Source organism: Diceros bicornis, chromosome 14, assembly GCF_020826845.1.
Source record: "Diceros bicornis minor isolate mBicDic1 chromosome 14, mDicBic1.mat.cur, whole genome shotgun sequence".
Lineage (NCBI taxonomy): Eukaryota > Metazoa > Chordata > Mammalia > Perissodactyla > Rhinocerotidae > Diceros > Diceros bicornis.
This window is the reverse complement of record NC_080753.1, coordinates 53,431,222-53,454,645: the sequence shown is the minus strand read 5'-3', so window position 1 is coordinate 53,454,645 and position 23,424 is coordinate 53,431,222. Positions and strand designations below refer to the sequence as shown.

General features: G+C 46.9%; 1 protein-coding gene across 1 annotated transcript in view; it reads right to left on the bottom strand.

The window, feature by feature from the left end:
* Nucleotides 1-988: 988 nt before the first annotated feature.
* The window catches only part of GFOD1 (Gfo/Idh/MocA-like oxidoreductase domain containing 1), a 108,788-nt gene continuing 86,352 nt past the window's right edge, over nt 989-23,424 (bottom strand). The window contains exon 2 of the mRNA XM_058555244.1: nt 989-3,171. Within this exon, the coding sequence (XP_058411227.1) occupies nt 2,252-3,171 (920 nt within the window). The 3' untranslated portion in view covers nt 989-2,251. The remainder of the gene's footprint in view (nt 3,172-23,424) is intronic.

Genomic DNA, 23,424 nt, shown 5'->3' with positions numbered 1-23,424 from the left:
AGCTAGAAAAAAAAAAAATTATTTCCACTCAGTTTCCCCAAAAGCTATTTATCCAGAGGGCAATTTAGGAGAACCTGAACCAAAAGAGTCTATGGCATGGCCCTCTGCTCAGAGGGGGACTGGCAGACTCCCCTTCCACCAAATTGCTAGTTCTGAGCTGAAAACTACAAAAGCTGGAGAGTTTCAGCTGACTAGGAAGGAGGAAGTCATTGCAGTCAGGCCCCAAGGAAGTAGGGTGATTCTTTCCAGGAAGGCAATACTCACTCCTCTGTGCTAGAAAATGACATTCTCGTGGTGTTTGGACACGCCCATACTGCACCATAGCCTGAGCATCATAGTATATTCACCCTGGGAGGAGAATGGAGGATGTAAACGACCGTACTGCTCATTTTCAGAGTCTGTCTACTCAGAGCCTGGGGGTGGACTCCAGCCCCTTAAAGTCCCTTCTAGTTCTATTGCCAGTTATCTGAAAAGAAGTCTAAACCTCAGTTGTGTGCCAAAGACAAGTGTTGGATGTCTGCGACCTGTGAACAAAAGCTATGCAGATTTACAAGTCATGGTCTCCACATTCAACCTCGACAAATGTCTTAAGTGGGGTGAAGGAGTAAGAAAAGATTACAAAAGGATGATTCCCTGTTTTCAAACTGTATTTGACTTTGTCTTTCTTTCAAGACCAGATCTGAGTTTTTTAGAACGACTTTAGTGATATTTGGTGGTAGTGAGCATTCACAAACCCTTGTTTGTATGTCTCTGTGTGTGTGTGACTCTGGTTGGTCCCTTTCGACATTTGACACTGCCTGCTCCGAGCCTGCCGTCTGCCATCTCCAGTAAAGCTCTGTAAGCAGAGGGTGACGAGACAAGACAGGAGAGACAGGAGGCCAAGGAGAGGAAGAATGCTTTTTCCAACATTAGCCTCTCAACCCTGCATGAAGTGTAGACCTCAGAGCACTCTAAAGCCCCATTTTAGAAACACTGAAAATTATGTTGCTGTTGTCCGTTTGGTTAATACTTATTTAAAAATTTTCAAGTGTCAGAATCATGAAAGCAAAGGTCAAAGCTAAGGAAAAGAGCCTTGACTTTTTTTAAAGGGAAGATGATTATATCTAGGCTTCCCTTTTTAAATCCCCAAAGCTGCGTGAATCTCCTAAAAGCCCTTCTGCAGCGTGGTAGGAGAGATGGGTGTTCGAACCCAAAGCAAGACCAGGGCTGGCTCCCTTCCCCTTCTGCTGGGGAATTCCCACTGCAACCCTGGGGCCCGAAGCTGCCCCCAGTCCTTGAGGCCAGCATCTGAGTGTCTGGTCACACCCACACCTCCTGCTGTCTCCTTGGCCCTGCCTAGGGAGCCATGTGAAAGGACAACCTCAACACTGCAGTACTAAATCCCTCTCACACTCAAATCCACTCTGCTGGAAATAGTGTTATAACGGGGCTCCTTGCAGGTTTTTAATTGTTGACAGATTCAAAGGGGTATTTTTTTCTCTGCCTCATCTGATTCAATGCAGTATGTGCTCTTGCTCTCTCCTTTTTGCTTAAGGGAACCCGTTTCTCTGCTTGCTGTTCCTGGCACTTCCTCACCCCACCTGAGGCCAGGTGAAGGGCAATGAACCAATTAGGAAGACACTCCCTCCTGCTTCCTATGAGGAAGACCAATCAATCAAGAAAGCTGTACACTCTGCTACTGAGTACTCGTTCCTTCAAACACTTTAAGTGGCTTCCTGGAATTTGAACTTTCACATTAGCCCACTGCACCCCCACCCCACCTCGGACTAACTGGCTTGTGTGGACATGTGAAGACGCGCCTTCTCCTGCCAGTAGTGGGTGTCAGGGAAGCCGGCACCAACTAGCTTGCCATTGGATACAGTGCCTTGACCTTGCAGGAGCATTTGGCTTGCAAAGGAGGCCAAGATGTGGGGAGTGGATGAGGTGCAGAGGAAAGCAACCCCAACTGGCTTCTCACAGGAAAGGGCAGCAGAGGCACTTACACCTTCTCCATCTCACGCAAATGCCCAGCAGGAATGACCTCAGGAATGGCAGGCCCTCTGAATATTCCCAGGCTATTAGCTCAGCCCCCCAACAGTCTTGTTTGGGGGCCCTCACCTGGGCTGGGGTTTGCCTTCCCAGATGCCATTTCCTCATACTGCCTCTCCACTTCCCCACCCCCACACTCCTCTAGGCCATCTCTTTTCCATGCATTTCCCCCTCTCTGCGCCCCACACAGAAGGCCTAAGTCCCCCTAGGTGCCCGGTCCATGCTAACAGTACAAGGACATCCTGCTCCGCCTCATGGCCTCGCTGATCAGGTAGGCGGGGCTCAGCTCCGGCTCCTCCGTCATGATGGCAATGTTCTGCCACTCGCCCGTCTGGCTGGACCTCTTGATGGTGTCCACCACGCACAGGGCGTACAGGCAGTCGTCGAAGGTGGCGGCCATGGTGAGCGGCCGTCCATCCCACGTGCGCCGGTCATCCTGGTCCTGGAAGGCCTGGCGCACGGCCTGCATCATCTTGATGGTGCCGCGCAGGTACGGCGAGGGGATGTCGCTGAAGGCCTTCTCGGGCAGCAGGGAGTTGCTGATGGGCGTGGCATCCTGCAGCAGCAGCTCCTGCTCCGGGGCGCTGTTGCGCTGCCCGTACAGGTCCGTGCCCACCGCCAGCAGGCGCCCAGCCGAGCCCACCACGGTCACGTCCTGCTTGAACTCACCGGGCACGTTGAAGTTGAGGGTGACCGTGCAGCACACCCCGCCCTCCAGCACCATCTGGAAGGTGCAGAAGTCGTCGCTGGTGATCTGGCGGATGCCCTTGATGTGGTCAGTCTGCTTCACGAAGGTCTTGAGCAGCCCGTGGACCTTGACGGCCTTCTGGCCGGTGAGGAAGGTGAGCAGGTCGATGATGTAGGTGCCCACCGAGTGCAGGCCGCCGCCGCCCATCAGGTCGTCACAGCTCCAGTTGTACTTCTTGCCCAGCAGGCTGCCGCTGTGCACCTGCACCTCGCACACCAGCAGCTCGCCCACGTAGCCCTCCTCGATGAGCTGCTTCATGCGCACGAAGGCCGGCAGGAAGCGCAGCACGTTGCCCATGATGCTCATGAGCTTCGGGTAGTAGTGGGCGGCAGACATCATGCGGAAGGCGTCCAGCGGCGTGGCCGTGCGGTCGCAGATGACGTTCTTGCCGATGCCTGCGGGCGGGAGGAAACAGAGCAGGTCAGGGCGCTGGCGTGGAGGGAGCGATAGGGGGCACTGTCGCGCCCAGGCGTTAATTCTCAGAACAGGAACCAGACCTATAACATATCCTTGTTGCAATCTAAAAATATTTTACAATACTTTTTATTTACACAGAAATAATATATTCCATATAGTTCAGCATTATTTTAAATATTTAAGTCAAATTACTTAATTTTAACATTAAACCATAGGTATTGATTTAAATATTAAGATTTATTTTAATATATTGACATCGCCTATATTTTAGAAATATTTTAAAATAGTTGCCAATATAAAATGCTTCATTTAATATTTTATTTACGTTAATCTATAACATTTTATATACAAATATATTTTACTTGTAAAATATTAATATTTAAAATATTTAAATATTTATATTTTATATTATTATATTATATATTACACCTTATATTTTATATAAGATAGTTCTGTTAAAGTATACAATATAATCTTTTTACATATAAAAGATATTTTTTATATTAAATTATTAAAATTATCTTACATATGGAATGTTTTATGTTTTATATGTCAAATTAATTTTTATTAAAAATATCATATGTGGAGAAGAGAATAGTGTCACTATCTGGATAGAACCAGAATACATAAGCTTAAGTCATGGCCAAAGCAAGTCTGATTAAGTATGAGGAAGAATTTCTCACTGATATCCTTCAAAGGCCTAAGCTGTTAGCTGTCTCCCCTACAACCACCAACAAAGGATTATATTTCAAGTGTTATCTTGCTTGTTTATTTTGTATTATGGATTAGGGCTGGCAGTGGTCACATACGTGTTTGCTTAACGTTTTCCTGCTCCTTATGGGAAGGGCAGATATTCCCTGTATCTGAGGGGTGGGCAGTGGCTGGTTCCTCCCCCACCCCCATCTGTCTCACCACAGGGTTTGGTGCTTTTGGTCAGTGGAGCCAAGGCCAAATAAGAATGAGGCTTATGTGATGACTGTAATGGGTGCATAAATTACAGGTAGATGGAAGCCCTGTAGGAGACTAAGTGGTTCTGGTCTTGAGAAAACAAAGGATCAAAGAAAAGGAGAGTGAGAGGGAATGAGAAAGGAATTTATTCCGTAGAAGCCAAGAGTCCGGGAAGAAAAACAACTCAGCTGAACTTGGAGAAACAGCCAACTGGAACTCAAAAAAAAAAAAAATAGAATTATGCGGATTTTGTTAGCAAGCCAGAGTAAAGGATGCTAGGTGAATAGACGTGGGAAGCTTCTGAGTCAAGGCACGTGGCTGCCTCTGGCAGGTCTCATAGACTCTCTAATGCAGACTGGACACTCCAGCCACAGATGAGGGAGATACCACGGGAAATCGGGTGATGAGACACACATACCCATCCCAGTTGTCCTGACTACCGGCACCTGACTTGACAAAATCTATGAACTCTTGAAACAAGGTAAGCTAAGATAGGGTTCTGTGGAAGTCCTGCACCTGTAGGTGTCCGTCCAGTGGAGACGCCTGGACAAGGCCACAGCCTGGCACATAGCTCTCTCATTTTCCCATTGGAAGAACTAGTCCAACAATAGATGTGGTCAGAACAGATTGTAGAAAATACCTACAATCAATGCTTGTCAATTTCCATGAGCACATCTAATTCTGGCTCTGAGTGAAAGGCCTGGCGCCTACACAGGGACCATATATCCTGGCCTTTTCCATATTGGCAGAGCTGGCAGGCTTTCCTGATGACCATGATTGAATTAGTAAGAAGCTCCTTTAACTCCTAGCAACCAGGTGAGGACTGAGATGCCAGCAGAGGGATGAGGAAACATTGGTTTGTATTACCAAAGGTGCCATGCACCTGCCTAACATAATATTCTGATAGTATGATCCTGCTGGCATTAGGCTCATGTAACAGCAGCTCATGTTGGCGGGAACAGATTTATACATAAATGGATTGGTAGGTCACTGCAGGGACAGGTGACAAATGCTGCCAAATCTGCCTCACACCTGTTGGGTATAGGCTGTGGCCTCTCCCATACCCTACCTCAAGGTCCCCCACACCAGAAGACCTGACTGCCATTTTATTTTTTCTATTATAAAAACTATAAGATAAAATAGTAGAAGAAAAAAATAAATTGAGAAAAATAATTCACTCCCCCTCCACATACCCAAGACAATTACGGAATGGGTAATTCTTTGAAGCTCTGTGGATGAAAAGATACTGATGAAACCTATAGACTCTCTTTCCAGAAAATGCAATAGGGATATACATACACAACTCTAGTGCATCCTGAAACTCATGCATGACTCCCCCAGGGTTCTGAGATACACACACCTCTTCCTTTAGGCTATTTATGTATGTTGTGATTCCACACTATACAAGTTCCTCAAGGATAAAGGCTGGATCTTCTAATATCTTAAGTATCTCCTTAATGCGCACAGCATCTAGAGGCATGTTGTGTGTGTGGCAGGAACCCAGTGAGCATTGTTGCCTGGCCCCACCTCTCTGCCCACAGTCCTTTTCGATGTCTGCACTTTATAGATGGGTCTCAGTAACATCTTAACACACAATATCTTCAAAAGTCAAAAGAGACTTCTAGGAATCTATCATAAAGAAATCATCTGAAATGTGAGCACAGCCGCTTGCCCAAAGATGCTTCTCACTGCATTATTTATTAAAGTGAAAAACTGGGAACAATGCAACTGCCCAACAATAGCAGAACGGGTATGCAAGCTGTAGTACAGCCATATAATGGAATATTGTGCCGCCATGGAAAATGATGCTTATAAAGACTTTCTAATGGCAAGCAAGATGATTATGATGTAATGTGAAGTGAAAAGGGCTCTATTCATAGACATACTATGATCTCAACTCTCTCTTAAAAAAAAAAAGACAAAGAAAAAACCTAGAAGGGGACACCTCAAAATATTTACAGTGGTTAATTGATTAGTAGGATTCGTCTGATTTTTATTTTCTTCACTACATTTTTCCATATTTTCTAAGTTGCTACTTTTATGATCAGAGAAAATATTAGTTTTTCTTTCTTTCTTTTTTTTTTTTTTTGAGGAAGATTAGCTCTGAGTTAACATCTGTTGCCAATCCTCCTCTTTTTTGCCAAGGAAGATTGGCCCTGGGCTAACATCTGTGCCCATCTTCCTCTACTTTATATGAGAGGCCGACACAGCATGGTTTGATAAGTGGTGCATAGGTCCACACCCGGGATCCGAACCCGTGAACCCCCGGCCATTGAAGCGGAGCGTGGGAACTTAACTGCTATGCCACCGAGCCGGCCCATAGTTTTTCTTTTTTAAGCACAAAGGAGACATGAAGACCTTTGAAGGACAGTGCTCACGTGATGGTAGGAGGGCCTCCAAAGTCTAGGGCAGGCAGGCAGATCCCAGAGCTAATGGACCTGTGCCAGTTCCTGTGCCCCAGTGAACTGCTGAAAGCTCCACTGACCCTGAACTTGGAATGCTTCAGAGGCTCAGGCTACATCGCGAGGTCTTCTTGCTCTAATTCCTCAAGACCTCTTTATGATTCTGGTGAAAGCTATGGACTCTTTCCAGAAGATGCAATTCACACATACACACAAAACCTTACCCACATCCCAAGCCCATGCATGGTCCCCTCAGGTTCTGAGGAACAGGCATCTCCATTGTAAACTGTAAGATAACTTCTTGAAGCCCTTATGACATACTATTAAATACAAAAGAATGCTTCCAGTTTTAAAAGGAACCCCAAATGCAGAGCTAGCAGCCCTTCACAGATTTGTAAAGCAAAGTTTGTTTTCTATTCTGGACAGTCTTTCTTCAACTCTACCTCTTAGTGGGGCTTCTGCAAAGCCTACTCTGGGATCCCCCTGAGATCCTCAGGTCCCCTTCTCAGCTTTTCCCCACAAAAATCTGTACTACCAAAATGCCCAGAACCTGAAATGTCAAGGTTCTTAGCAGTTTAACAAGAATCAAGGGCTTAGGCTAAAGGAATACGATTCTAACTGTAAATTTCTTCAGACCCTGTGTGTGTGTGTGTGTGTGTGTGTGTGTGTGTGTGTAGGTGCATGTGTAGAGGGATTAGTCTGGCACAGAGCATTCCATCACCTCTAAAATCACATTCAATGTAAAGGGAGCTGCATTGTCTGGGCATAGAGTTGACACAGCCCACAATCCTGGGTGTGTCACATGCCATTGAATATATGCTGGGATTTCTCCCAGAGAAAGCAGACAGATGCCTGCTTTCCAAATCGCCCGTCAGCCTGGGCTTTGGGTCTGGCTCTCCAGGGATACGACAGGTCTTTGGTGTCTTGACGATTTTCATGTGTCTTAGCACAATGCTTTTCTTGCCACCTCTAGAGAAAGTACTAGAATGAGCTCTTCAGAAAAAAGCCCTCTCTCTCTATTTTGTGCTGGAGAAAAAATAATAAGTAGAGGTACCCCTCCCTAAGCATGTGGCTCTGACATTCCTTTGATATGAAAGTAAACAGATTCCACCAGGGAAAGAGACTGAAGAGTTCAGGGAGAGGCAGAGGCCCCTTACCAGCGTGCCCCCAACACAGCCATGACTGCTTCCTAAGGGGAACCCTGAGGCAAAAATACAACCCTGGTCTCTGCTCTGCGGAGACAGTCTGTGCTTTGTCACTCCCTAAGAGGGAGGTCTGTGCTTTCTCACCCCTGGATGGACAACTTTACCAAAAGGACGGGAGGGCCATCTCTGCCGCCTGCATCCACACATCTGTCAGAGCACTATGCAAAACACACTTCCTTTAGGTTTAGGGTTCATATTCTCTAGTGGCAAGATGTCCTCCTTCTAAGGCAAAAGATCCCAACTTTAGGACCTCAAACAATCTTAGAGAAAATCATGCTGCAGAGAATCAAGCCAACAGACTTGAAACATGTGGACTTGATTTTGCTCCAAATAAACAGGCAGTGCAAAATGGAAAGTGGGGAAAAATACTAAGTGTCTGAGAAAAAGCGTTTTGTGTTCTGCTAAGCTCCAAACATTTCCTGAGCAGTTGGAAAGTTGCAGCAAAGCCCACTTGTGCTCACAATGACGTGGAGGAACAGTGGGAGATTCTGAGCACTCAGGGGCTGTGGCGGATGGTGGTCACCCTGCTGCTTCCCCCCAGGGACTGTGAGCCATTATACCACCCCCCGACGCTCAGCTCACTCCACCGAGGCATCTGTTGCTGCACCCAGGAATGGATGTCTTGGAATCTTGCCACATTTGTCGAGGAGGTACAGTGTGACTAGGGTGGGTGGCAGAGAACACATGGGGACAGGCCTGGCATTCTGGGGAAGTCTTCATAACCTGCCTCCACGTAGACCCTTTACCCCTTTGCGTGAGGACAAAGAGCTTAGGCTGGGTCTTTTGGGGGCCTTTGGGCTGGAACCAACTCAATTTTTCAAGACGAGAACCCCTCATCAGCAAATAAGTGAGAGCTCCCTGTCTATAAAATGGGACTAATACCTTGTCACCTACGTCACGGAGCTGAAGTTGGGGAGAAAATAAGGTCGATGGGAAACTTCTGAAGGGTGAAAAGTGCAGTGTGCAAAGCAGCGTGCCTGCTGTTTGTCAGAAGCTTTTAAATTAAGTAATTTCAGAAGGAGCTTTACTGCCCTACTAGGATCCCTCATGGAGAAATGGAAAACTGGCTTCATCCAAAGCCTGCCGAGTGTGTTCTCTGTAACTGAGCCAAAATATCCACAGCCCTCATGAGGAATTAGTGCTACAGGGAAGGAGTTTCCAACCAATAGAACCTAAAGCCACCTTCAGGCAGCAGCTCTCCTCACATCCTCCAAGCCCAAGATCTCCAAGCTAGGGCTGAGGACCCGCCAATATTTTTTCCAGAGACCAGAGCTTTTGTGGGGGCTGATACTCCATCCAAATGGGCCCCCCAGGAGTCAGGGCAAGGGGCTTCCCATTGACACTTATAGGGAAAAACACGTGCTCTCTGCTGTCCCACAGAGCAGCTGCCCTTTCCTGCCCTTGATCAGGTAGGTTATCCCTCAGTACCTGGGGTATGGCTGCCACATGGGCACCCAGATACCAGAGCCGTTCCCTAGCATAATCAGCCAGGAACTTCAAAGCATCCCTCCCTGCCAGCACATTTCTAATTACATACTCCCTTATCTAATCAATGGTGGAAATCTATGAGGCGAATGCTCCTTTCCCACCATTTGTTCCCTATTATTCCACTTGTGTTGACAGCCCCTTATCTTCTGGAAGCCAAAACGGATGCTGGTCCTGCAGGCTGGCTAGCAGCTGTCCAGGCAGAATGGCAGAGCTCCCACAGGAAGTCCCATCAGATACAGGTTCCTAGTTTTTCCTCCTATTCACAAAAGGGTAGAGAGGGCTTTCTCTGCATTTCAAGCAGGGAACTCTTTATACTCTGTTCCATCAACATTTCTGTGCTAGGCACTGGGACCAAAAAATGAGTAAGGAAAGTGAACGGGAACTCACAGTCTAGTAGAGGAGACTAATCACGAAATGAGTGATTGTGGGATCTAATAGATTATGAGATTTCATAGATTAGAGGATCTAACAGAGGAAATTAATTAATTAATTAACAATGAGAGCACGAAGGAGGGGCTGCCCAACTGATTTGGGTGTGGTAGAAAGCTCTGCTGCAGAGGTGACATTTGAGCAGGATTCTAAGGTATGTGTAAGAGTTTTCCTATTCAGGGCCCGCCCCGTGGCTTAGCGGTTAAGTGCGCGCGCTCCGCTTCTGGCGGCCGGGGTTCAGATCCCGGGCGCGCACCGACGCACCGCCTCTCGGGCCATGCTGAGGCTGCGTCCCACGTACAGCAACTAGAAGGATGTGCAGCTATGACGTACAACTATCTACTGGGGCTTTGGGGGAAAAAAAGGGGGAGGATTGGCAATAGATGTTAGCTCAGAGTCGGTCTTCCTCAGCAAAAAGAGGAGGATTAGCATGGATGTTAGCTCAGGGCTGATCTTCCTCACAAAAAAAAAAAAAAGAGTTTTCCTATTCATTCAGAAGCTTCAGGTCCCATTTAGAAAATGGTCTAAAACAAGGGTATCGAACTTGAGATCTGAGAAACCACTAAAATTGGACTGTTGACAAAAATTGCATGTATATATCTTGATGTTCAATTTTCTGAGGGAGAGGATCGTTAGTCTTAAAAGAGTCTCTGATTCAAAGAAGATCAAACAGAACTGGAGTTTAGAGTGAAGGGGAAACAAAAGCAGGTCAAAGACAAACCTCTGGTTTTAACAGAACTAAGATCTGAACAGACAGGACTAGTTCTAATTGCTCCTTCTCTATCCCCTGGGATGCCGGCATTTGGTCAGTTTCACTCTCTGCAACACTCCATTTAGTCCAGCTCTGTCTCTTTCTTCCTTTATTTCCCCCCTCCATAACTCCTCCCTGCCCCCCCAACACACAGGCACGTGTTTTCTTTCAGCTTAGAAAGTGCAAGACAAGTGGCAGCATCAGCAGGGACTACTTGTCTAACCCCGCTCTCTGCCCTCTGGCCCTTCCTCCACATAAACTGGGAGGAGAACCCCTCTGGAGAGCTTAAATCCCTCCTCTTCAATCCCCATGAGAGTTCCTGATGAACAACTTCCCAACTCAAACCACTAATCTGATCCGTTCACAATAATAATGACATAATTTAAAATAGCAACAACCACCATGTACGGAGCACTCACTTTGTGCCAGAAGAGGCTGAGCATTTTACATCCACTTCCATTTTTCAGTCTACACAACCCCCTGAGGCAAGTCCTAATACTGTCCCCATCTTACAGATGTGGAAACTGAGCCTCTGAGAGGGTCAGCAACGTGCCCACAGCTCCACAATTCAATGAGTAGTTGAATTCTGATTGCCTGGCTCCACAGCAAGCCTGGGGTTAACCTCTGCACTCTGCCTGCCTTCTGGACACCCTTGTCTTAAGGCTGGCTAGGTTACTCTTTGCACCCATATCTAAAGTGTATACAACACCCAGAGACGACATCCACCTCCCCAACGCGTGCTCCTGTTCTGGCCGGCTCCACATGCCTGTGCATGGTGTGCAATGCCTGCACCACACGGCGCCGCAGGAGGGCCCTGAGGAGAGTCAAGTGAGTGACTGGTGCGTGAGCATAGAAACCAGGGCGGTGGGCGGTGGGGTGCCTCGTGCTCAGCTAGGTGACCACCAAAAGCCCCAGAGCAACCTGACTGAGTTTCCATTCTAATCTCAAACTTGAGATGGAAATGGGTCAGGGTGACCCACATTCAGCTCCTTTCGTCAAGGCCTCGAAGGTGTCAGTGAGCCCTGAAATGGGACAACCAAGGAGAGGAAGTCAGCACAGCTAATACTGCCGGGACCTGATACTGAACGGAATTAGATGTTCAAGTGCTTTTCTGTGTATATCCAGCCTACCCTTAAGGCCAGCCCCATCCCACCAACCCTTTTATGGACTCTCCTCCACTACTCAGGCCTGTGGTCTGAGCCCTGCTTTTGCACAGGAATCCCTACCAGTAGTTCAATTTTCTCAGATTGCTTCGTGTGCCTCAGTATCATCTAATCGAGCCCATAACATCCGTAAGGGGCAATGGTACTCCCGAAACAATTTTCATTTTCGGTTTCCTTATTGGTAAATCCCACACATCTCCATCACAATGGCTTATACATGTTGAGAATGAGGATATGATGTTGGGAAGTCACTAGCCAGCTCCTGCCAGCCTGGGCATTCCCCAGGAGAGAAAAGAAAAACTTGCCACTTCTAGCCCAGGGAAGACCAAGAGGCGAGGTATCCGGGAACAGCAGGTAGGTATGCAGGAGCCAGAGACCTTCCAGGCTAGTGGCAAGCTTCCCAGGTGGGTGGCCTGAGGCAGCCCTTCCCTGCCTGTAGCTGGCACATAAAGACCCAAGTGTGAGGGGCAGGGAGGTGTGAGAGGGCCCCTGGACAAGCCGGGATTCGAGGAATACAACCTGGATCTAGGGAACATCAGCCACACTTTCCCCACAGAAGCAGCTACCTCCTGGAGTGGAGGGGCAAAGGGCAGAATGCTGAACAATTAGGCCACCAGAGTCACCTAAAGAGACTGAGCTGCTTAAAAGAAAATGTAAATGATTGGGTCAGGTGAGACTACTGGATTGGACTGTAACCAGTCCCTACCCACCCACCTAAGGATGGGCCTAGAATGGTGATCAGGATGGCTGCAGAGAAACAAAGAAAACTGTACTTTCTCTTCCTGAGTGTGGTGTGAATTCTCATCACACATCTAAAAGAGTGGGAGCCTCGTGTTATATCCCACAGCCCCCACAAAACCTCGGTACCTAATCGTCAACTGCAAGTCAACACTTTAAAGAGAAATACCATCCTCACTGTGCATATATAGAAGACAACAGACTTTAAACTAGGCAACTTCTCAAAAAAAAAAAAAAGAGGAGGAAACTCTCTATTCAAAAGGGATTATGTTTAGTGAAGGGATCATGGGTATATTTACCCAACAGATGAGTTTTTTAAGATTCAGGATATTTCTTCAACAATTCAAAGAGATTTATGCACCCCTATGTTCATTACAGCATTATTCACAATAGTCAAGACATGGAAGCAACCCAAGTGTCCCTCGAGCGATGAATGGATAAAGAAGGTGTGGTATATATATACAATGGAATACTACTCAGCGATAAAAAAATACAAAATCATCCCATTTGCAACAACATGGATGGACCTTGAGGGTATTATGTTAAGCGAAATAAGCCAGACACAGAAAGACAAACACCGTATGATTTCACTCATATGTGGAAGATAAACAAACACATGGATAAGGAGAACAGATTAGTGGTTACCAGAGGGGAAGGGAGTGGGGGGTGGGCAAAAGGGGTAAAGTGGCATATATGTATGGCGATGGATAAAAATTAGACTATTGTTGGTGACCACGATGCAGTCCATACAGAAACTGATATATAATAATGTACACCTGAAACTACACAATGTTATAAACCAATATGACCTCAATAAAATAATTGAAAAAAAAAAAAGAATCAGGATATTTCACACAGTCTAAGTTTTGGGGCTCTCTTAAAAAATGGAAAGATCCAGAAACATTGGGTTACTTCCCCCAGAGCCTCTTGCATGACAACAATCAGTTGGAGCTGAATAGTGGCTTCCACAGTTAGGTGGCACATGCATCTCCAGTATACCACAGCCCCCACCAGTCCCTATTGCTTTGTTGTATTAGTTTTCTATTACTGCTGTAACAAACTACCACAAACATAGCCACTTAACACAACACCCATTTATTATCTTTCAGTTTTCTGGATCAGAAGTCCAGGCAGGCTCAGATGGGTCTCTGCTTAGGGTTTCACAAAACCACTCTGGAGAAGAATATGCTTCCAAGCTTATGAGATTGTTGGCCGAATTCAGTTCCTTGGGGCTATAGGCCTGAAGTCCCCCGCTGGTTTCTTTGCTGGTTGTCCTCATGTGCCATGCCATCTTCAGGACAGCAACAACAGCACGTGGAAGTCAATCCTCCTCTCACTTGGAATTGCTCTGACTTCCTCTTTTATCACCAGCTGGAGAGAACTCTGTCTTTAAAAGGCTCCTGTGATTAAATTAGGCCCACCCAGATCATTTCCCTTTGGCCATATAACTAATCACAGGAGTGACACCAGGAGGCGAAGGTCATCTTAAAATCACTGCAGCCCAGTCCACTCATTTGCACGCGGGCCCTAGAAAGCCCTGCCAAGAGGAAGATTCTCAAGTATTCTCCAGAAGTAAAGCACCTCAGACACGTGTTGACATTCCTTTCAAACCTCCCCTAGTTTCTATGTTCTTTCAGTAGTTTTTACTCTATCACAAAGAAAGACTCAGTGAGGTACTTTAGGCATTTAAAAACCTATTATTAGTCTCCTGGTTACCACGGAGATTGTGTCCCCAATTCAGGGCTCTCTGTAGGCAATGGTAATAGGAATAGTGCTGGGCAGGGTGGCAGCTGAACTTGTTATGTATCCCCTAGGTGCCCGGGCTTCCCATTTGCTCAGTTAAGTATCACACTGGCACCATTATCCTCATTTGTCTGGAATAGGGCACTGAGGTTTAGAGAGATTATGATTGCCCAAGATCACAGATGTGTGGCAGGTCCCAGCTGCAAATTCAGTTCTGTGACCCCAAAGCTGTACATTTTCCATTTTCCATCTAGGGAATTCCTGCAAGTGGAAGGGTGGGAGCAGGATTAAATGACTGAGCCTTGGAGCTAACAAATGTGTCAATAAAAGTGTCACCCAGGGAAGTCCCTAAAACATTTTCCATGTCTAATGCTTTGTTTTTAAGCTTATATGCTATATGCTATAGGAACCAAAGCAGAACACTGCCAGAAGGCCAAACAGCAGAACCTGTCCAAACCAGAAAAGTCCAAGATGGCAATGGGGTACCATGCGCACAAGGTGCAGTGTGCAAGAAGGGAAGATCTGCGCATGCCCCAAATGGCCCCGCCCGAGCCATAACAGGGAGACCCCTCCCCCTTCATATCCCATAAGAACCCTGCTCACCTTCCCTGCGGGGAGAAGGTGTTTTAGAGCAGGAGCTCTGCCTCCTCCATTCACTGATCAATGAGTCTAGTTTCTGCTCTGTTATTCCAAACCGGTTCTCTTCCTATTGGCACGAGGGCTCGGGGCAAAAGGACCCATTTGTCACCGGTCCCTTAGGGCTCGGTAACAAAAGCACCAAACTCTTTAGACCCCCCCTGGACCCCAGCACTGAGCTGAGAAGTGATCTGGGAAGGCAGTGAAGGGAGGGCAGAGGCTGGTTAGCGCTTGAAGGGGGAAGAGCTGAACAGCAAGAAGGGCCGGAGGCTCAACGTGGGAGAACCACAGCGGTTGTGTCCTTGAGCGGCAGATGTCCGGTTCCTCCACATCTGTGGCAGTGAACTGGCCAGAGCAAGTGAAAGAATATTATCAGGAAGGAGAGCGGCTGGGGAAACAGGCCCTTGTGGGGACTGGGTTCCCACAGCTGGATAAAGGAGGCCCTGCAAGGGCTCCAGCCTTCGGCTTGCGGGCATCGCCATCTTGGCAACAGGACTGGACAGCAACGGGCTTGCGGCACGCTTCACTTTCCAGAAGCACTCTGCCAGCAGCAGCACCACAGTGGGGCCACGCTACCACCACCCTGTGAAGCCCAGGAATGCAGACCCTGGGGGGGAAACACCTCGGCGTGGCCAAAACTTGCTCAGGAAAGGAAAGCACCGCAATGCTCCACGCTTCCTCACAAAGAAACAATGGCTCTCACCCCTCAGCCGGAAGCAGAGGGATACAATCAGCTGTGAGACAATCTTTAGTTCAAAACAACAGCAATAAACCCCTCCCACGGCCAGGAGGCAAACCAGATCCAAGGCTCCTGGATTAGCAGGTCAGGATAATCATTAACAAAACACTTTCACCTATATCGTCTGCACATTTTAGACCAAGCCCGTGACAGGTATGGGAGTGGTGGGAGGGTGGCGATGGTTAGAAACAGAGAAGTAACCTATAATTAGGTGTTTGTGTGTGTATGGGGGGGCGGGGTTAGTGAAGATTTGCAATTTTCAGGGGCTGCCCGGCACCTGAATTTTCTTGTTCCATGTGGGAAATTCCCCACCATGTGAGTCTTGGCGGGAGGCAGAGCTTCCCACAATGGGAGCCAAGCCAGGGCTTGCTTTCCCAGCAGCCTTTGCACTGAAGGCATAGGCAAACCCCTGAGTTTGGCCAACCAGGGACACCACTTGGGCCTGGTACACAAGGAAGGAGGAAGGTGGCAAATCCATGCTGGCAGTGGCGGGAAGCGATATTCAGTTTCCAAGGGCTGTGGTGGCAGTGATGCCAACGATGGCACCTATGGTCCAGTGCCAGCACCATTGCAAGTAACAGGGTCCATCCACGTCAGCTGGGTTCCTGGTGTGATATGGACCATGATTCCAGCTGCCAAGCCTTTCTTTGTTCCTGTAGTTTTCCAAGCCTACCTCCCCTGCCTGCCTAACATTTCTGTGATGAACTAATGTCCTTTCAAAAAATTTCACTCTGCTAAAATCAGCCAGGTAGTTTCTGTTGGCAATTAAAATGCTTCTCTACAACAGGTTTACAAGCTTTCTGGACCCCTTTCTGAGAAGATTGATTTGGGCACAGAGGAACTGCCGTGTGCCTATTAATAAAGTGGCCCAAGATCCAGCGTGATTTATTGGAAAGGGAAGTGGAATGGGGGTCGGGGCACGTGGATTGAAGATCTGATTCTGGCATTTGGAACTGCGTGACCCAAGACATTTGATGTCAAGGAAGCTCAGTTCCCTTACCTATAAAATTGTAGTAATAACACCTTCAAAAGGCTGCTTTGAGGATGAAATGGCATAAAGGCACTGTCCTGACACATGAAAAGTGCTCATGAATATCTGCTGAAGTCAATAACGGATCCAAATAAAAACTGCTCCTGTCAGCTCCTAGAGCTACAAGAATTCAAAACAAGTTGGGAGGCAAGGAGATAAGTGCATAGCAGCACGGGGGCGGGGGAGGGGTGGGTAAGGTAGCAAGACTTGAAATTGAAAGGGCTTCTAGGTCTGGCCTTGCCACCGATTCAATGTGCAATAACCATCCGGGACATGGAGCTGATATTTGGCCCTGCCAGCTTTATAAGACTGCTGAGAGCATGAAATGAACAGTGTATAGGAAAGCCTGCTGGAAGGAATAAGCCTATTACAAGAACAACGTTATTGCTGAGATGCAATAGCAAAAAGAAAAACCCTAAAACCAAACTTACTGCAGCACTCTCTGCCTGGAATCCCTAGATGCTCTTCCAAATGGAGACAAAATGCAGAGCCTACGGGCGCCAGCTGGGGTCCTGATTCACTCAAGACCACACACCCAGGCAGGGACTTCTCTTGGCGTTATTGGCTGTATGGGGTGGCAACAGGGAGGCAGGGCTGGGCAAATGTACAGCAGAGGCAGTCTGAGACTTTTAGCTGAGCATCTTATCAGCTGCTCCTAGTAAATCACGGAAGCTCAGCTAGTGATCAAGGCTGCAAATTAGAACCTCTCTTTCCCGAGAACCAGACTTCACCCTTGGTTACAGCTGATATTTTGATAGATCTGGGCGACTATCATCACTAGTACAAGGATCCTGTCAACAGAGCTCAGAACCTCAGAAACGGGCAAGATTAGGAGAGCGGGGGTAGTTTACAAAGCACCTAACTAAACACAGAGATCCAGGCTTCCCTGGAGCAGCCAGAAGCCAGCAATTTCTTCCCTCTTCCAGCCTTCTCTCTTAAAGGGACAGTGCTCCACTTTTCATCTTAGGACCAGATGACAACCGCCTGGGCTGAGCTGATGGAGGTTTCAGCAAGCCCAGCTGTGCCAGGCTGAAAGGCTGAACAACTGATTACTGAGGGTGGAGACAAGTCATACTGCCCCAGGTGCTGGCTAGGGTGAGTCTTAGAGCTTTGTTTTTTGGGTTTTTTTTTTTTGGTTTGTTTTTTTGTAACAATTTGCAAACATTGCAGACTCTTTTTAAAGGCAAAAACCTAGTTGGCAGGAACTCCCAGAAAACTGGACACCCCTGGGTCTGTGTTTGCCCCAGCAGTGGTAGTTGAAAGCCTGGAGAGCCCATGGCCTGCGTGGTGATGTCAGATGGCAGCAGGGCCATTTTACAGATGAGGAAATGAGCTAAGAGTCAAGAGTTCAGACTTTCTCTTCCACATAATACGGCGAGGCCCTGAAGGAGGCAGGGACACAGAAACAGGTGATAAAGGCTCTAGAGGCTCCAGTCCCTGGGGAAAGAGTCCCAGCAGGGCTGGACTGGCTCCTAGACATCTGGCAGATGCTGCTGCAGGCAAGGGACTCTCGCTGACTCCCGGGAGAACGCTGTGCAGGGGCACAGCCCCGAAAGAAGTCTGGCCGGGGGCTCCTGAACACCTGATCACACATCAGACTTGCATGTGGGGAGATGCCCAGATGTCTTAGACACATCAGATGCACTAGAGGTGTGCCAGATAAAGAGAACAAGAACAGAGCCCCAGGCTTGGCTTGCTCTGTTCCACAGTGGGGAGGGGTGCTGGTGAGGCCTTCTGAGAGCAGAGCGGTGCAGCCTCTGCTACAAGGCCTCACTGTGGCTCGTCCCCTTCCCTCTTGGCAGGGTACTGTCCTCCACCTCAGCCCTCACCCACCCTTCTCGCATTAACGCCTCATCCTGAGAAAAGCTTGTCATGCTCAACCACACTGAAGTCTAAATGCCCATCCCAGGAGTAAGAATTACGGAAACCACTAACGCTTATTGATTGAAATGCTTACTAAGTACCAAGCTCCTGGCAAAGAGCAGTTGCATGAATTGTCCCAATCCCCCGGGGAGGTCATTGTCATTCCCATTTCACAGACCATGAAGCCAAACCCTCAAGAGTCAATGCCCAAATTCACACCCTAGTCAGTGGTAGAGCCGAGATTCAAACCCATGTATTCTGGCTCCCTCTGCCTATCGGTGGCTCATCTTGAACAATACATTGCAATTCTAAATGCAATTTAACAGGCAGTAAAACACGACTGCAAAGGAATCAGGTCGTAATCATGGATTTCCATGTAACCATCCATTCAGTCTACAATCACTTATTAATAGCCTCCTGAGGAAAAAATGGAGGGGTGTGCCCAGGCCTCAGCCTGATCTTGTATTTCCCACTACTAGTTTCTGCGCTTTAGAACCATGGTTCCCAATCTGGATGCCTGGGCACCCAAGGCATCCAGGGGTCCCACAGCAAACTCACAGGGGCACTGCAGTGTACGTAAATTTTTGAAGAAAACACAGTGGTACTCAACCTCTACTGGCCACTGCAGGAACTACTAGCTGGAGGAAGCTCACAGTTTCAATACTGGATTGCACTACATTCCTTTCAGTAACATCCAGTCTCGGTGAAGCTCGATGTTTGGCAGTTGCTGTGATGAAAACAAAACAAACAAAAGTACCAGGCAAAAATCAAGGTAGAACAGCAAATGAGAGTGGTTGTGTTCTGATTACAACGTTTGAGAAACTGTGCAGTGCCCAACAGGCACACATGTCCCATTATAACTCATTCTGCTTATTTTAAGAATGAAATACAAATATTTTTATTCTTTCAATTTATGTGTTATTTTTTGAAGTATCTCCTTTGTTGTTAGGACATAAATACTTATTATTTGGATCTTATTATTTGGACTTACTAAATTGAATTGCTGGATCTTTCTTTTGGCCTAGGAGCACCATGAAAAAATTTCTAAGACACTCAAGATGCCATGAATGGAGAATGTTTGGGAACTTCTGTTCTAGAACATTCTGTGTATTCCCTCCCCTCCCCTATAAGTTCTTTAAAGGCAGGAGCCATCTTATACCAGTCAACACTTTGGTTTCCCCTCAGCATAGTACTTAGCTTGCTATAGATATTTTTTAGTACTTGTTCACAATTTACCATAAAAGACTGAACCTGGCCATGAAAGCCCGTTAAAGAGCCACAGAGATCCAGCGAGGTGTGAGTGATTACAGGGCATTACTGACACTCCAGCTCACAGGTCCCACCCACTGGGGGGTCAGAGACGCGTTTGGCACCTTCTTGACCCTAGAGAATAAATACAATTTTCTGTGCTCTCTGATGCAAAGTAATATGATCAGCTGCCTCCTCAGGGGTTTGAATACAAATAAAGATATAGAGTTTAGGTATAAATCATTTTGAACTTCTCTGAAATTAGGAGACTTCTTTGCCCATGAGGTTGAGATTCTGTTTTATTTAAGCTGAATCTATTATCATGTCATTGATCTAGAACATTCTTTCCAGTCTCAAAAGGCAGATCCACACCTCCAGGAAGAAGGGGCCCTCAGTGCACAGGGGAGGGTCAGAGCTAATGGGCAGCAGCAGAGTTCAAGTTCCAGCCCCGGGGAATCTCCCAGCTGGAGCTCTCCAGCAGGAGTTGCTTCTATATCTGCTGACCAGGAGAGCCCAATAAACTGGTTGCTTAGCAACAGCTGCATCCCGCTGGCTGCGGGGAAGAGCAGAGGAGTTAGTGTGTCTCCCATGTGGGGCTGATGGTCTAATCTCAGGCTTGTGCATTCTTCTGTGTGGGTATCTCAAGATAGGACCAGCAGGAGAGGAGTCACCCAGGCACCTGCTCCCACAGGGCTCTGATCCTAACAGCAACCTAAAAATGCCGTTGGAAACCGTGTGAAGGAGTTCACAGAACTGTCTTTAAAACTGGCAAGTGGTGATGGTGGGAACCTTCTGTAAAAATCAACCATTCTGCCACAAGGAATGGTTGTTGTCCCCCTTGGGGCTGGGAATGGGAAGATAGGGATGTGGGGTCCAGAGAAAACTCTTATGCTGCATTTCTGCTAGGCAAGGAAAGGAAATAACAGAACCATTTTTCTGTTCTTTCAGTGCATGAAGATTAAGCAGTCATCAGGGGTTTTACAAGTAGAACTGGCCAAATTCTTCTATTAGCTCGTTGAACAACTGAGTGCCTTTTGTATGCAGGTTAATTTCTGTTGGGAGTCGGGGAGGAAAGAGATATAAGTATGAAATTGAGCAGTATAGGGGAGGGGCAGGTAATAAAACAAAGCTAACACAGTACATAAAACAAAGCTACTCACCCTCTTCAAGGGCTTAAAGCCTAAAGAGTGTACTCAGTAAAAGTTAAAGCACTCATAGAGTAAATAAAAAATAACAATAAATAATAATAATAATATATAAGAACAAAGTCACTAACTATTCCCTCAGTCATCTCTCTGCTCCACGGAAAAGGACTCAGCTCTATGCAGCTCGCTTCTCCTTTAGGTTCCTTTTCACATTCCTTTCCCCTCAAACACCAGTTTATATGACTCTCTACCCTTATCAGTTACCTTAGGCTAGTGAGTTTTGGGCAATTACCCTTTTTTTCCAAACAACAGCTTTGGTGTTCATGGTTCTCTGTTCTCCTTTTATTCCCAGACCCTAAAGGATCGTTACATCCTTTAGGGTCTGGGAATATCCCAGAAAGCTCCAGTTTGCCCAAATCCCCTTCTTAAACACAGGCAAACAAACCTACATGGTGCTGGCGCTGGACACATGCCCAGTGATCGCCAGTTCTAGAGCCACTGCCTGGAAAGCTGACTCGAGGTAGCGCCTCCAGCCTGACTGCAGAGGAACTTTGTCCTCCTTGGGGGACATGGGGCTGTCCCTGCCATCCAGAGTCAGCAGAAGTGTCACTCACACGGCAGGACCTGCTCTCAGCAGCCATCATCCACTACTCCACCAGTGAGCATCAGCCCCCACAGAGCTCTTCTTGCCAAACGCCCCACATTCTGCTGTTCTCCCTGGAGGCTTCCATAGGCAGCGTTCACCTCCACACACCCTTCTACAATGAGGCTGAGTAATCAGGATATATGGCCATGAGGCAGGTGACAGGGGTCGAGACTTTATGTGGATCCCTGTTCCCATGTCCCAGTCCCAGCCCTGCCACTCTGCATTTTCTCATCTGCAAAGAGAGAGGACTGGGCTAAAGCTGTGTTTCCCAAAGTGCTTCTGAGGAACTCCAGTCCTGAGGGGTGTTCATCGCTGTGCCACACATGAGAAAAGGATTCTAGGGTCAAGATGTTTGGGAAGTACTGGTTAAAAATGTTACAAAGTTTCAGTTCTGTGTTCCATCCCCATTCCCAGCCTAGATCTCATTCCTCACGGTCCCAGCAGAGATGAGACGTGCCAATGGCCACCCTCACCTCATATGCTTCTGTGTGTTTCTGTTTTGATGGTTTTTAAAGCCATTTTAAGCACCCAGTTACATAGGCACACACAAAATAAATTGAAGTTGCAAGCACCCTCTCCGTAGGGAAAAGTTTCTCTAATATAGTACTTTTGAGCCATTACTGTTTACATGAATCTCCAAAGAATCAACAACATGGAACAATCCCCAAATTATCTGACCATTCCCTTTTACAGTAAAGCATGTTGGAGAGAAGAGGGACAGCTAGTGTTTGGACTAGATGTTCTATAGGGTCCCTCCAAGTTTAATATCCTGTGATTCATAGTCTTCATATAGTGCCTTGCTAACTAAACAGCCAATATGCATTTACTGGGGGGCGTAGGAGCAGAGAGGAGATGAAGGGGCCAGAGGGGCTCTGATGCTAAGTCAGGACGATCTATGGTGCCACCAGCTGGCCTTCCACATGGCCTCAAAAGAGAGCACCTTAGCAGTTCTAGAAGCTTCAGGGAAGGTGCAGATATGAAAACACTTAAGAACGTGTTGGGGAGCACATGCTACTCACTCCTCCATGGCATACACACCTTTAAGCTAAATGAGTAGAAAAGAAAGAGGTATGGTAAACTGCTCAAAAAAAATCTCAGCAACTGGACACATGAACAACTTATTGCAAAATTCAAATTAAGGTGCTATTGCCAACTGCTGCTATGCAATCAATTTTCTAAAAGTCCATACTGTGTCAATACTGTCTTTAAAAAATGTCTAACACCCCTTTCCAATTTATCTGTTAATCTTTTCCAAATATTGATACACACACACACGTCCCTCCTATTTAGAAACTTAATCTTTGCCATTGCCCATCCTATGGCATTTGAGACTTTGCATGCCTTGGCCATGATTTACCTCTCCAAAGGGATTCTCTACCTTCCCTCAGCTAAGTCTTCAAGTTCAAACAGATTCAGCCTCTCCGTGCCCTTTTCCCACCCTTATATCTTTCCTCCCACCTGCCCTAGTCCCCATTGTGTCAACCCCCTCTCCAAGGAGCAACTTAAGTCCCACCTCCTCTGAGATGTCTTTCCTGAAGACCCCAAGCCTCAGGCCTCGCTCCTTCTCTAACACTTGCTGCCTGAGTCAGTTATAACTTTCTGAGCCTTTATTATATAACATCTGGAATTCTTACTCATATTTTCACGTATGATATTGAAGCTCCCAACCACCTGTGAACTCTATAACTGTGAGCAAGTTCACCCAAAGCTTCTGGGCTTCTGTTTATTTTTGGTTTATATAAAATAGAGATAATAATAGTATCCACCTCAAAAGGTTCTTATGAGGATTAAATGAGATAATGCATGTAAGCTGCTTAGCACCATAAGTGCTTAATAAGTGATAGCTATTATTAACCAGATGGTGAAATCCTTTCAAACAATCAGGAACCATATCTATTTCTTGGTGTGTGCTCCCATGGCCCAGCACAATGACCATCTTCAACAAATCTTTGTTGCTTGAAATTAACCCAAGAAGGGAAGGAGGAAAGAATACAGAGGAGGAAAGTTGAAAGGATACTTAATTACAGTTTTCAAGAATATGAAGAGTTATTTTTATA